The sequence below is a fragment of the Heterodontus francisci genome, chromosome 26 (genome assembly GCF_036365525.1).
Source record: "Heterodontus francisci isolate sHetFra1 chromosome 26, sHetFra1.hap1, whole genome shotgun sequence".
NCBI classification, from domain to species: Eukaryota; Metazoa; Chordata; class Chondrichthyes; order Heterodontiformes; family Heterodontidae; genus Heterodontus; species Heterodontus francisci.
In genome coordinates, this window is record NC_090396.1 from 53,140,016 (window position 1) to 53,155,258 (window position 15,243).

The following is a 15,243-nucleotide window of genomic DNA, read 5'->3' on the forward strand; positions in this document are numbered from 1 at the left end:
ATTGGGGAAGAAAGATTGACTAGGACTCCTAAAGAACTTTCTGCTCTTTTTTGAATAATACTGTGAGATATTTTCTGTCCATTCAACAGGCAAACAGAGCCTTGGTTTAACATCTGAGCCTAGAAATTTGATTGTGTAGATACAATATGGTGGGCAGTGTGTCCATGATATACTGGAAATGTGCCACCCGTCATATTGGATCAGTCTCCTCCATAGATGTTTAGGGCATATGCTGGGAGTTTCAAAAATACTTATTATAATATTTAAATAAGGGTCCTAGGCTTGTTGTGATACCCTTTTGCGAAATTAGACTGCCCTGGCTCGCCATGTGATAAACTCTATCAGCAACTTGTGGCGCTGACAGGCAGCAAGAAACAGCTCTACTTAAAGGGCTCATCCACTCCATATAGGTTATTTGCTGGCTTGTACTTTTAAATTGCTGGTTAACTTCAGGGTGGTTATGTTTTGATTATTCTTTGTCTTCTGAAACAGGTTTATGATTACTGCGAACTTAGTGCTGGCACTTTTTTGACTGTCTTCATGATCTGTTATGCCTACCTTTTGGGGCTAGAGGATGAGGGGGAGTAGCAAAAAAAAGAGAGTGCAGGGTATCTGTAGAAGAGGGAGGAGGAAGGCGCTGTGCATGAGACCACAGTGAATCTACAGAAAGCATTTCTCCTACATTAACTTCACTGAGGAGCAATGTGCCCTCACTTCACCAAGGAGGCTGTCACCAAGCTATCATCTGCTGCAGCTTCAACTGGAACCCTAAAAACATGGAAAGGACAGCACTGACTGTGGCTGTCAATGTCACCGTGGTCCCTAACTTTCATAGCATGGGGTCATTCTAGGCTGCAGCAGGTGGCACCAGTGACATCTACCTGTTTGCCGTTCTCCATTGTATCAGGGAGCTCATCAAACCTCTCTATGTTAGGAGGAACAGCTGCATTACTTCTCAATGGATAGATTGAAGTAAGATTGGAGAGCTTTGCATTGCAGGCTTGCCCAGGGTCTGACGTGCCGTATGCTGCAGCCATATTGTCTTGCAGCACCCCTTCACCATCCTGGCATCTTTCTATGTAGCTTGTTTATGACCCACAGGCCATGCGCCATGCAGGTCTGTGCCCGGTTTCCTGGACAGCAGTCATAATTCACCCATCCTGTGTCAGTCCTCTGTGCTGCCTTTATTTGAAACAGGTCATCAGGTCAGAGGCTGATTACATGTCGGCAAGGATTATACCTTCAGAATGGCTCATGACTCCTGTCAGGAACCAGGCACAGCAGAAGAGCTGGCATGCAACGTGAGTCATGTTGCCAGAAATATCGCCAAGCATGCTCAAGTAATGTTTGCACTGGCTGGACTGTTCAAGAGGTATTTCGCAGTACAGCCCTGAGCAAGTGTACAGATTTGTGATTGTCTGCAACATAATTATCCTGAGGCACCGGTCCTTACCAGCACCTGAGCAGCAGAAAATGGAATAGGAAGAGAAGGATCAGCACGAAGAGGAGGAAGAACAGGAGCGGACATGGCCAACAGTGCCCCTATCTGCTAAAGCTTTCAGACAGCAGATTATCCAAGAGTACTTCATGTGCACAATCCTTCCCATCTCTAATACAGAGACCGTTCTGAGATCCTTATCATCACAGGGCGGCACAGTGGCGCAGTGGTTAGCACCGCAGCCTCACAGCTCCAGCGACCCGGGTTCAATTCTGGGTACTGCCTGTGTGGAGTTTGCAAGTTCTCCCTGTGTCTGCGTGGGATTCCTCCGGGTGCTCCAGTTTCCTCACACAAGCCAAAAGACTTGCAGGTTGGTAGGTAAATTGGCCATTATAAATTGCCCCTAGTATAGGTAGGTGGTAGGGAAATATAGGGACAGGTGGGGATGTGGTACGAATATGCGATTAGTGTAGGATTAGTATAAATGGGTGGTTGATGGTCGGCACAGACTCGGTGGGCCGAAGGGCCTGTTTCAGTGCTGTATCTCTAAAACTAAAAAACTAAAACCATCTAAATTACCACCATTTGATTGCCTTCCTTCATTATGGGTCTTACTCTCATTTCACTGCCAATACAAACCACAACATCAAATTCAGAGCAAAAAAAATCAAACAACTCAATTCCATCTGTGTCTAATATTTAACAGAAGTATCCAGTTAGTGCCTGTCTTCTGTGCTCATTTACCTATCCTGATGCTTTAATGAAGTGCATCCCAGTGGCTACAGCTTGAAAGTGGAAGGCTTCCATTGTTTGCATTGAGGATACTTCAGATGGCCATGGTAGGTGACTTCAAACAGCTCTGGCCTCTAATGGCCCAGCTGCAGACAACAGCATCTCGCTGTGAGCAGGTACAGTTTGTCCCAGTTGGCTGTGTGGCACTAGCATGGGCACTGGCAGTGTGCGTGGCGGGAGAGCAGGCATGCTGTCCTCCTGAGAGTGGATAGCAGGTACCTTCCCCATAAACCCAATGGCCACTCTCCTGGGATTGTGCCTGAGCACTCCTATAGCTCTGCATGATAACAGCAAGAGAAATGTGATGTGATGCTTTGGAGACCCCTGTCAACACTATCTCCCCGGCAACTGTCTGATCCCCCATGGCAATAGTGTACGCAGCCATGGAAGCTGTCAGCAGAGGCCCCACTGTAGTGTTCATGAAGTTGCTCACTCACTTCATGTTGGACAGAATGGTCTTTGTGCTTTGCGTGAAGCCCTGACACAAGTTGGAGCCAGACTCTCCATGCCCTGAGCAATTGGGTGCAAGCTTGCTGGCAGGTTACCCAGTGCATCTAGCATTTCTCAGTGTATGCCGGTCAACGTTCTTTGGACCCTGGCTCCTCAAAGTCTATATCTGTTCTCTGCAGCAGAGCTAGAGTGTGATCTTGCCCTCTGGTGAGCTGGCAGATGTGGTGTCCAATCCCCCTGCCCTAGATCCTGCATACTTGTGGCATGATTCACTATGTGAAGACCCATCCTCCAGCCAAGCTTCTAAAGTGTGCCTGGTGCCAGTCTTTGAACTGGTGCTTGCCAGGGTCAGGGCAAATGACACTCCATCTTCAGGAAGGCTGGCCTCCTTTCCCTGCAGTGTCATGGGGGCGTCAAAATTTTCAGCACCTGAAATGAAAGAGACAGATGAAAGTTAGGTTTTAGCAAGAAGAGAAAGCAGGAAGATGCTGAAAACAGCTGCAGTTTGTCTTGGAGTGTATAGGGTGAGATAGAGGTTAGAAGGGAAAAAGAGGATAAGGACTGAAGAAACTCTCCACGACATCTCCTTCAACATTGTCACACCATGGCTGTGACTCTCCCCCTGCTCCAGATGGCCAGTATATTTTCTTCCATAGGAACAGGATGTGCAGGCGGGTTTGGCCTCCTGTTGTATGTTGCACAAGACCTTCTCCTGCAAGAGAAAAGGGATTGTCTTAGTGATATCCTCCTGAGGTGTTTAGAGAATGTGCCTGTCATGCTCACATAGTTTGTATGTTGTATGTAAGAGGAAGTGCGGGTTGCATTAGTGGTGAAAGTCGGAAGTGAAGAGTGTGTGAGTCAGAGGAGAAAGAGGTGGAATGAAGTGTCATGCAGTGATTGTAGGAGAGTGAGAGCTAGCAGGGAGAGGGGAGTCTTGTGAGTTGTGAGGCTTAAGGTAGTGAATGTGTGAGCAGAGAATAAGAGGGATGAGAGTTAAGATTCTTACCTTGATAACTCTGGTGAGGTCATAAACTTTTCCCCGCATTTCCGCCATGTCCGAGGAGCTAAGCTGCTGTCATTAAGCTCATCTGCAAACTCTTCCTACTGGGACTACATGAGCAGCCGAGAGATCCGCACATGGCACCACCCACTCGACTCGACGCCCATTTTAAGGCATAACTGATTTTCTAGGTCTTTATCTTATACGTACATATGAATTAGGAGCATGAGTAGGCTACTCAACCCCTTGAGCCAGTTCCGCCATTCAATAAGTTCATGGCTGAACTGATTACTCCACATTTCCACCTACCCCCGATAACCTTCCACCCCCTTTCTTATCAAGAATCTATCTTCCTCTGCCTTAAAAATAATCAAAGACTCTGCTTCCACTGCCTTTTTAAGGAAGAGAATTCCAAAGACTCACATTTCTCCTCATCTCTGTCTTAAATGGGCGACCCCCTATAGTTTGAGATTCTCCCACAAGGGGAAACATCCTTTCCACATCCACCCTGTCAAGACCCCTCAGGATCTTATCTGTTTCAATCAAGCCACCTCTTACTCTTCTAAATTCCAGTGGATACAAGCCTAGACTGTCCAATCTTTCCTCGTACGACAGCCCACCCATTTCAGGTATTAGTCTAGTAAACCTTCTGTGTACTGTTCCAACGCATTTACATCCTTCCTTAAATAAGGAGACCATCTCAAATGATTCCAGAATATTTACTTCCACTATCCTATCTGAAAGCCTATTCCAGATACTATTACTTCCTGACATCTATCCTGAACTTGACTTTTATTAGTTTATGACTATGTTCCCTTCTCTCATAGTCAAGATTTAATTTCAAAAATAATGTTCAAGATTTAACTTTGCTATTTGATTTTAGATACTGCCTACCTCTTTTAGGGTCCTATCTGATGTAGCAACTTCCTGTTAGTTTTATTTGTTGCTGCTCCACAAAATTGGACATGCTAATTCTTGAGTCCTCCATTACTCCCAAATCTCTTTCAGCTAGAGTCATAGAGAGATACAGCACTGAAACTCAGCCCACCGAGTCCGTGCTGACCATCAGCCATCCATTTATACTAATCCTACATTAATCCCATTTTCCCTCTCACATCCCCACCTTCCCTCAATTCTCCGACCACCTACCTACACTAGGGGCAATTTTTTTTTTAGAAACAATGGCCAATTTACCTATCAACACACAAGTCTTTGGCATGTGGGAGGAAACCCACACGGTCACAGGAAGAACTGTGCAAACTCCATACAGGCAGTATCCAGAACCAAACCCGGGTCGCTGGAGCTGTGAGGCTGTGGTGCTAACACACACTACTGTGCCACTAGTTCAGCAATAATCATTAAGTGGGTTGCGCATTCTTTCTTTCACCTTACACTTGATCACATTGATTTTTATCTGCCATGTCTCTGCCATTTCCAAATTTTCTCCAGCAACTTATGTAGTCCCTTGGCCCCCTCACCAAAATCATCTGCCACCTCCACCCTTCCTGTTTCCCACATAACACGAGCAACTGCTCTTCAAAATAATTCATTGTAATATGAAGCACTTTGGGATGTTTGAGAGATGTGGTAAGATGCTCTGTAAATACATTTTTTTATCATCTATGAATCTTAACAAATTGTATTTTGTTTCTTGACTCACGTTATGTAGATTAGCTACAGCATGGGCCTTAGCATCAATGCAGTACATCTCACCACCCTGCAATCTCCCTAATTAGTTCCTCTCCTTAGCTTCCTTTCTTTCAGCCACTTCCTAATCCATATTCTAGTTTTACCATGGATGCCTACTAACTTAAGCTTGTGCACCAGCTTTTCGAGTGGCAACTTATAAAGATCAAGTCACGAGCACAAACCCACATCCTTTCATGTCGCAATGCATCTCTGCATTAGCACCACACTGCTCGTATATTGATGTATAACAGTTCAAGATAACTTGTGTAATCTGTGGGTATGAGATGAAGCTACAGTTTCAGAGATTTTCTGGCTGTGCTTTGCAACATTTAAACTGAAAATTTCAATGAATAACAACGAATATTGATTGTATCGGAGTAGCCTGGGAAATGTAACTTCTAAGTCAGTCATATTAGAGCCAGTTATAATGCAATAGTTTGGCCAAAAGTTGCAAAGAAAGCCTTCACTATATTGTGGGTGTACATATTTTGATACAATTCTACTTAAAGCTAAAGAAATTATGACATTTAAATTGGAAAAGGTAAAAAGACTTTTTAAGTTTGCAATTTGACTTCTACATTAGAGAAACTAGACCGAGGCTGTAAGTACAATGTAGCATTTCATCATTGGCATAAATCATATCTAAATTGTATCAAATTCATTTCAGTACCATTCAAAAATCCTGAGTCATCCCCTGAAAGGTTACTATCTAAGACTGGAGCCACTCCACCATCTGAACATGAGCGGTAAACAATACATTTTTATTTATTTAAGTAGAACCAATTTTTTTTCTTCTGTATCGCTGAGGAGAGGCAAAGAAAGATTTTGCTTTAAAAAGAGGAATATCAGTAAGCACTAAATTAGTGCAGGGCTCATCATCCTCACTGCCTCCCCCAGTCTCCACCTTCCACTGCTTGGATAAAATGCTTTAATGATCAATCTCAGAGGAATATTCTGCACGGTCTCTTCATCCTTACAGCTACTTAGCCAAGGTGGTATAGGTGTATCATATATGGTTTTGCACCATGGACTTGTCTGGAGATTGCCCAAACTTACTTATTCTATGTCCATCAACAATCATATCATCCACTGTGTAAGGCCTGTGCTCTAGTGTGATCCATCTCTCAGGCCTATTGTTCAAGGGTGCAATGACATTGTGTCAAATCTGTGGTAACTTCCATAGCAATAAATGTTATCCCACAGTGCTGATATAACTGGGATAATATTACTGGTAGCTTGGTTAAGTTGGTAGCATTCTCATCCTCATGTTAGAAGGTCCTCCAGGATTTGACCACACAATCCAGCCTTCAATATAAAGGAAAGCAGGACTAGCCAGAATTGGATGTCTCCCAAATTCCCTATTTATTTAAAGTCTTGTTTGGTCACAAAATAATGGAGGCGTGTAAGAAGGGTGCTACAATTGTCATGGGTGATTTTAATTTGCATATTAACTAGACAAATCAGATTGGCAGAGGTAACATGGAAGATGAATTGGTAGAGTGCATCAGGGATTGTTACTTAGAGCAATACGTTGCAGAACCTACCCGGGAACAGGCTATTTTAGATCTAGTAATGTATAATGAGGTAGGATTAATAACAGATATCATAGTTAAGGATCCTCTAGGGGGTAGCGATCACAACATGGTAGAATTTCAAATTCAGTTTGAGGGCGAGCAACTCAGGTCTCAAACCAGTGAGCTCAAATTAAACAAGGGCAATTATGGAGGTATGAAGAAAGAGTTGTCTAAAGTGGGCTGGGAAAATAGACTAAGGGGAAGGTCAGTGGATGAGCAGTGGCAGATATTTAAGCAGATATTTCATAACGCTCAGAAAAAATTTATCCCGGTCAAAAAGAAGGACTCGATGAGAAGGATGAACCACCCGTGGTTAACAAAGGCGGTCAAGGAGAGTATCCAATCAAAAACTAAGGCATACAAAGCGGCGAAAACTAGTGATAGGCCAGAGGATTGGGAATTTTTTAGGAACTAGCAGCGGATGACTAAAACGCTAATAAAGAGGGAGAAAATTGATTATGAAAGTAAATTGGCAAGAAATATAAAAACAAACAGCAAGAGCTTCTACGGGTATATAAAAAGAGAGTGGCTAAAGTGAGCGTGGGACCCTTGGAAGATGCGACTGTAGAATTGATAACAGGGAACAGGGAAATGGCAGATAATTTAAACCAACATTTTGCATCGGTCTTCATGGTGGAGGACACTATAAACATGCCACAGATATCAGATAAGCAAGGAGCTAATGGGAGGAAAGACCTTGTAACAGTCTCTATAATGAGGAACAAAGTATTTGACAAACTAATGGGACTCATGGCAGACAAGTCGCCAGGATCTGATGGCCTACATCCAAGGGTTTTAAAGGAAGTGGCTGCAGAGACAGTGGAGGCATTGGTCAAAATATTCTGGAACTCACTGGATTCTGGGAGGGTCCCAGCAGATTGGAAAACCTCTAATGTGACGCCTCTGTTCAAGAAGGGAAGGAGACAAAAAGCAGAAAACTATAGGCCAGTCAGCCTAGCATTAGTCATTGGGAAAATGCTAGAGTCCATTATTAAGGAAGAAATAGCAGGACATTTAGAAAAGCTTAACACAATCAAACAGTCAACATGGTTTTGTGAAAGGGAAATCATGTTTGACAAATTTGCTAGAGTTCTTTGAGGATATAACAAGCAGAATAACTGGTAGATGTAATGTATTTAGATTTCCAGAAGGCATTTGATAAGGTGCCACATAAAAGATTATTGCACAAGATAGGAGCTCACGATATTGGGGGTAATGAATTAGCATGAATTGAGGATTGGTTAACACACAGAAGAGAGAGAGTCGGGATAATGGGTCTTTTTCAAGTTGGAAAGACGTAACTAGTGGAGTGCCACAAGGATCAGTCCTAGGGCCTCAATTATTTACTATCTATATTAATGACTTGGAGGAGGGGGCAGAGTGTAATATATCCAGATTTGCTGATGATATAAAAATAGGTGGGAGGGCAGGTTGTGATGAGGACCTAAGGAATCTGCAAGGGGATATAGATAGATTGAGTGAGTGGGCAAAAACTTGGCAGATGGAGTTTAATGTAGGAAAGTGTGAGGTCATGCACTTTGGTAGGAAGAATCAAAAGGCAGACTATTATTTAAATGGAGAGAGACTCCAAAAAAGTGCAGCAAGAGGGATCTGGGTGTTCTTGTACATAAAACACAAAACGTTGCAGGTGCAGCAAGTAATTAAGAAGGCAAATGGAATTTTGGCCTTTATTGCTAGGGGGTTGGAGTTTAAAAATAGGGAAGTCTTGTTACAACTGTACAGGGTGTTGGTAAGGCTGCACCTGGAGTACTGCGTATAGTTTTGGTCCCCACATTTAAGAAAGGATATACTGGCATTGGAGGCAGTTCAAAAGAGATTCACTAGGCTGATTCCTGGGATGCAGGGGTTGACTTAATTCATTAGGCCTTTATTCATTAGAGTTTAGAAGAATGAGAGGTGATCTTATTGAAATGTACAAAATTCTGAAGGGGCTTGACAGGGTAGATGTTGAGATGATGTTTCCACTGGTGAGGGAATCTCGAACTAGGGGACATAGTTACAGAATAAGGGGACACTCATTTAAAACTGAGATGCAAAGGAATTTCTTCTCTCAGAGGATAGTGAATGTCTGGAATTCTCTACCTCAGAGAGTTATATCACTCAGAGAGGCTATATCACTGAAAGTATTTAAAGATAGATTTTTGAAATATCGGGGAGTTGGGGGCTATGAGGAGCTGGCACGAAAGAGGAGTTAAGGTCTGGGGCAGATCAGCCATGATCTTATTGAATGGCGGGGCAGGCTTGAGGGGCTGACTGGCCTACTCCTGCTCCTATTTCTCATGTTCTTATGTTGTTATGTCACATAACTTGACTGTGCAAATTACACCATTCTTTATAGATCATATCTTCAGTAAGTAATACATTCTGCCTCTCCAAAGAAAATAATCTTTTGTAACCACCTTGCTGCCAACTGAGTGGGGACTTGGAGGAAGGGCACTGCCAAAGGGAAAGGAGATCAACAGGAACGTCTCCAAAGGATATCTGGGTCAACCATGTTGGCCAGTTTTTACAAAAATAATCCCTAGTGTTGCCTAGTTACATAGTTGACTTCATCTGGTGCCATAACGTCTCACTTGACGTCAGTAATTTTGGTTTCCTTAGAAAAGGCCTTACCCTCATTGTGAGAAAGTGAAAATATCTGACAACAGTACTGTTTATATATTTGTTTATATTTTGGGGGTTTTATTTAATCATGCAATATAAGTGAAGGGGAAATGAAAGGAACAGATGTAGGAACTTCCCACTAGAATCAATTCTATTTTCCAAATGTTTTGTGTTTTTTTTTTCCCTACAGACCCTTCCTACGAGGACCTCCTCAAATGAAGTTAATGAGCAGAATATCTTTATTTGAATTCAATGGAGATGGCATCCTGGATCAGATTGAAATCATTGGTGGGAATGCAACTGGAATATTCATTCACAAAATCAAACCTGGATCTCCAGCGAATAACTGTGGCCTGGAGTCAGGGTTTCAGATCATGATGGTAGGGTTTCAGACATGCTGCAAAAATGTTTGATCTGGGTGCTTTGTTATTGAAACAAAATGAAAACTTGGAGTGGCAAAGTTACACAGAGGACAAATCAATAATCAGGCAGACATATAGAGTGTTTCTTTAACCACTGTGAGAAATCAGATAACTCACCAGTATAATCCTTACGATGGTCTTTCACAATAATTAAAGAAAGGCTTAGAACATACTCCCCCCGCTGAGTCATGTTATTTACTTTATCCTATGGATGTGTGGTTCATGGTGGTTCAAGTTTAATTCAATTCTATATGCTGCTGCTGACCATTAAATGTATTCTGCATATGTAAATGATGTCTTTTGATTTTCATATGTGTAAAATTACATTCCTGGATTTTGTGTGAAATATTAACAATATTTAACTGTAATGTACATGTTTACACTTTCAGTTCTCAAGATGGTGAGCTCCCTATCACTGGGGAGAGGGCAATGGAAGACATCTTTTGCTTGCACTCTTTCAACCAGCAGACATGTTGGGAGTGAGTCATTAGCTTGCCCTGTTAGCTGTGAAACACTGTACAGTGGAAAGGGATCTACAGATAGGGGTAAAAATCATAGAATAGTTATAGCACAGAAGGAGGCCATTTGGCCTGTCGTGTCTGTGCCAACTCTCTGCAAGAGCAACTCACCAAGTCTCACTCCCCTGCTTTTTCCCCGCTGCCCTGCAATTCTTTTTCTCTTCAGATAATTGTCCAATTCTCTTTTGAAGGTCTCGATTGAATCTACCTCCACCACACTCTCAGACAGTGCATTCCAGATCCTAACCACATGCTGCATAAAAATGTTTATCAAAACACCACATTATAATGAGACTCTAATATACTGTCAATACCTACTTGTACTATTTTCAAATCCATTCTTTGACTTCTATTCAAGTCTTCTTATACAAAAGCCATTGTTTAAATGTACCAATTATTTTGAAAAAAGTATCGTGTGGGTGTATAGAACTGAAATTTTTCTAGAAGACTAATTACGTTGATGAATTCACAGGTGGAATATAATGGCAGAGAGCAAAAGAAGACCGTACTAGAGGATGCCAGTTTAGAGGAGGCTGTTTGGACCTTGAAACAAATTAGAGGGATGTGCTGTTTAGCCATAAGACGCAAGGGAGAGGGTGAGTTCCACAGCAAATGGAATAAATACTGTGCTCTTAATCCAACAGTCACCATGCAAACTACACGACATGTGTTCCAAACATAATCAAGTATACCATTAGTGCTTTCAGAAAAGATTAAATGGATAACATTTTACTACCATTAAGAACAAGCTGTAAGTGAGAGTTGCTGGGCCCTTTTAAAAATCAGCCATAAAGATTATCAATTAATGTTGTTTATTTTGTGATGTTATTTCAATTTGAATTTGATAAGGTTATTAGATTTGCTTCTCTCTCCACAGATGCTGCCAGACCTGCTGAGTATTTCCAGCAATTCCTGTTTTATTTCCAGCACTTTCTGCTTTATTAGATTTGCTAGTCCATTGAGTTATTGCAGCTAGCGGTGTAAGAAACAATAACAATATATATTTATACAGCACCTTTAACATGATAAAATGTCCCAAGGCACTTCACAGAAGCATTAGAAAATAAAATTTGACACTGAACCACATATGGAGATATTAGGGCAGATGATCAAAAGCTTGGTCAAAGAAGTAGGTTTTAAGCAATGTCTTAAAGGAGGAAAATAAGGTAGAGAGGTGTAGGGATGGAATTCCAGAGCTAAGGGCCTATTCAACTTCAAGCACGGCCACCAATGCTGGAGCAATTAAAATGGGGACACTCAAGAGTGCAGAATTAGATGAATGCAGATATTTGGAGGGTTGTGGGGATGCAGGAGATTATAGAGATAGGGAGGGGTGAGGCCATGGAGGGAATTGAAAACAAGGATGAGAATTTTAAATAAGAAATTGCTAGTCCAATGTAAGTCAGCGAGTACAGGGGTGATAGGTGAATGGGGTGTGGCGAAATTATTGTCTGTTAATCCACTCTGACTCAGTAACCTTTCCAAACCATAGTTCCCAGAGACGTTATCAGCACCTGCTGGTTAGACAACAACATTCAAGAAATTGTTAGAATGTTTGAATTAATCATAATTCTCCATAACATTGTGTAAGAGAATCCAGATGACAAAACTCTATAAAAGTATGAATTGCAGTTACTTATACGTCTCCACTTAATTATCACATTGCTGTGCTGTGAAATTATGACAGAATAAATTCATAAACTAAACTGTCCACATATTTAATTTGGTTTTTTTAAAAAAGTGTGAATTTTAATATAACGGTGAAGGTGTTTCTTGGCAGAAAGGATCTATTTGGAATGCCTTCTGGCTGACATTGGAACAAGGTTGATGCCAGTCTTGGAGATAATTTGGCCTGGAGTATTTTGCCAGCCAAAAGAGGCCATGTGGAGGGGAATGGCAGAAGAAAATCTGGAAAAAGAAACTTAATGACTGTGTTGGAAAAATAGGATCTGCAGTGCAGTACTTGTGTGCTTTTTCATAAAATTTACTCATCCTCATTACTGAAGTTTAAATCTATACCACAGCAATGTAAAAGAGACTCTGGAACAGTGGTGGATAGGGAGAAAAGAAAATCACAAGCTTAAATCCAGGATTTGACTGGTATTGTATAGTAGTCCCATGCATTTCAAAATGACCACGATTCTCCCTGAATCATTTTCACAGTTTTCATTTAACTCCAGTAATTAAACCATTCTGTCTAACACCAGCCATATCAAATTGAATTTTGCTCTTAATTTACAGACTTGGGGGAATTCAAATGGGGACAGAGGGATGTTTTGACTATATTACGGAACTATATATTTTAATTAAGTGATTATTAGGGGCGAGTGAATTACTTCCACTCAGAAACCATCATTTTCATGTTTGTCACAACCTTCCAGCACTTGGGTAGCAAATCACATTACATGTGGTGTCACGTCCACACAGTCCAAACTTATGAACTGTAAAATGAGTTTATGAAGTAAACCCGAAATGGACACTTTTCTTGTAAACAAAATAGAGTAAGAGGTCAGGTGTCCCTTCCTTTCCTGCCAATATACATAGAACTGCAAGACCCTGACCTAATTTTTGTGTCTGGACAAATGTTGGAGAAGTCATTAAAATACAAGTTACCTTTCTGGACGCATCCCCGAGAAATCACTAAATTGCAAATGACCTTTTCTGTGGAAAAGACTGCTTCTCTCCAACTGATTGGGTTAACAATGATGTTGCAGACTTTTTGACTCCAAACACAAAATCCAAAGAATGGGTGTGAAAAGCCTTACTTTATCAAAGTAAGCTGAGGATGAATGACACCAAGACTCCATTGTTTAACAATAGTCGCACCATCAGAAACCATATATGAGGACAATGGAAAAAGAATCTATTGTCACATTACAGAAACTAGGTTTCTGATAAGGAGCTTTAATAAAGGTATATTCTGGATATATAAAGAAGATCCATCTATGCTATCAAAGAGAAGGGACCATGCCTAAGATTACCAGCTTTGAACTACATGTAGGCAGGGACTGGAGTTTGGCCTTGATCTCTCTACCTAAGAAATTGTATCAGGACATCGCCATTGACCTTTGGCTGGAATATAATAGGAGCAGTCTGCAATTGTGCATCCGTCTTTCTGAACATCCCAAGTCTTTCTTCTGTGAACAAGGGAAAAGATTAGAGTCCTGCCTCGCTTCAAGTCTTCTCCCCAGGGAAAAGTAAATTTAACAGAGGAGTCTTTTAAATTATCAGACCTAGTGCATGTTATCTTTGGGCTGGATTTTATAGGGGCCTCGACATCGGGATCCGTGGAGGTGCGGGAGGGGGCATGAAGATAGGCCAAGATGAGGCCCGCCACGGATCTTGATATTGCAGGGCCCATCCCGATATTGCTGGCGACGGTGAGCCTTGTGGCGGCCCCCCTACCCTCCCGCCGCTAGGCAATGGGACTGTAATTTAAATATTCAAATTAATTGACTTACCTGAGTTGATGATGTTCCTGTTGCCTAAGTGCGGCCACAAGCTTCATTCCGGCTACCGGCACTGCCGTGCCTTCAGATCCCTGTCCAGGGAAATGAGGTGAAAAATCTGTGGGGAGGGGGGAGGAGGCAGGTTTCTCAGTGCGGGTGGGGAGAGCGGGATCAAACTATTCTGATTGGTGGAGGGGATGGTGGGAAGGGGTAAAGATAAATGTTTGTGAATTTTGGGGGGGTGGTCATGTACACAAGATAAGTATTTATGGGAGGGAGAGGGAAAGGAATGAGCGTATTGTTAATGGGATGGGTGGGAGACGGGCTGGAAACAAATAGGTAATTCTTTTAAATCAGTTTTATTAAACTTTCCCTTTAAATATTTAAATTAAATGTAAGGCTGGAAGCCCTTTAAAAATGGCACCAGTGCCGGCACATTTTAATGAGTTGCTGCATGAGTTGCAGCTCCACAGAGTAAAACACGTGCCTGTGGGCCGTCATCTTTTATGGCCGCCGTTGTAATCAGCGGCTGCAACATAAAATTCAGACCTCTATAATCTTTATCTTTTCTTGAGAGTGTGTGTATGTGTGTGCATCTGTATGAGTGTGAGAGTGGGTGTTGTTGCGTATTTTTTGGGTGTTGTATAATTAACATTTTTCTTTCAAACTTATGAGAAAACCTGTCATTTGTCTGTCCTTGAGAATGAAAGCACTCAGGGGTTAAAAAAACACCTTTGAAAAAAAATTTGCTGTCTTTGGTCAGTCGAGAGGTGAAAAGGGAAAGGCGGTGGCATAGTGGTATTATCACTGGACTAGTAACCCAGAGGCCCAGGGTATTGCTCTGGGGACATGGGTTCAAATCCCACCACAGCAGAAGGTGGAATTTGAATTTAATTAATAAATCTGGAATTAAAAAGCGAGTCTAATGTTGGCCATGAAACCATTGTCGATTGTTGTAAAAACCCATTTGATTCACTAATGTCCTTTAGTGAAGAAAATCTGCTGTCCTTACCTGGTCTGGCCTACATGTGACTCCAGACCCACAACAATGTGATTGACTCTTACATGCCCTCTGAAATGGCCTAGCAAGCCACTCAGTTGCACCTAACCCTACGAAGTCAATAAAAAGGAATGAAACCGGACAGACCACCCGGCATTGACCTAGGCACCGGAAACAACAACGGCAAACCCAGCCTTGTTGACCCTGCAAAGTCCTCCTTACTAACATCTGGGGGCTTGTGCCAAAGTTGGGAGAGCTGGTCCCACAGACTAGTCAAGCAACAGCC

The 15,243-nt window shown here is 42.1% G+C and overlaps 1 protein-coding gene across 7 annotated transcripts in view; it reads left to right on the forward strand.

The window, feature by feature from the left end:
- card14 (caspase recruitment domain family, member 14) overlaps positions 1–15,243 on the forward strand; it is an 83,063-nt gene that overhangs the window by 46,411 nt on the left and 21,409 nt on the right. For 6 of the 7 annotated variants that reach the window (XM_068058242.1, XM_068058244.1, XM_068058241.1 and 3 more), the window contains 3 exons: positions 6,037–6,115; positions 9,759–9,948; positions 10,981–11,104. In XM_068058242.1, the coding sequence (XP_067914343.1) occupies positions 6,037–6,115; positions 9,759–9,948; positions 10,981–11,104 (393 nt within the window). The remainder of the gene's footprint in view (positions 1–6,036; positions 6,116–9,758; positions 9,949–10,980; positions 11,105–15,243) is intronic. The other variant, XM_068058245.1, reaches the window with a different exon arrangement.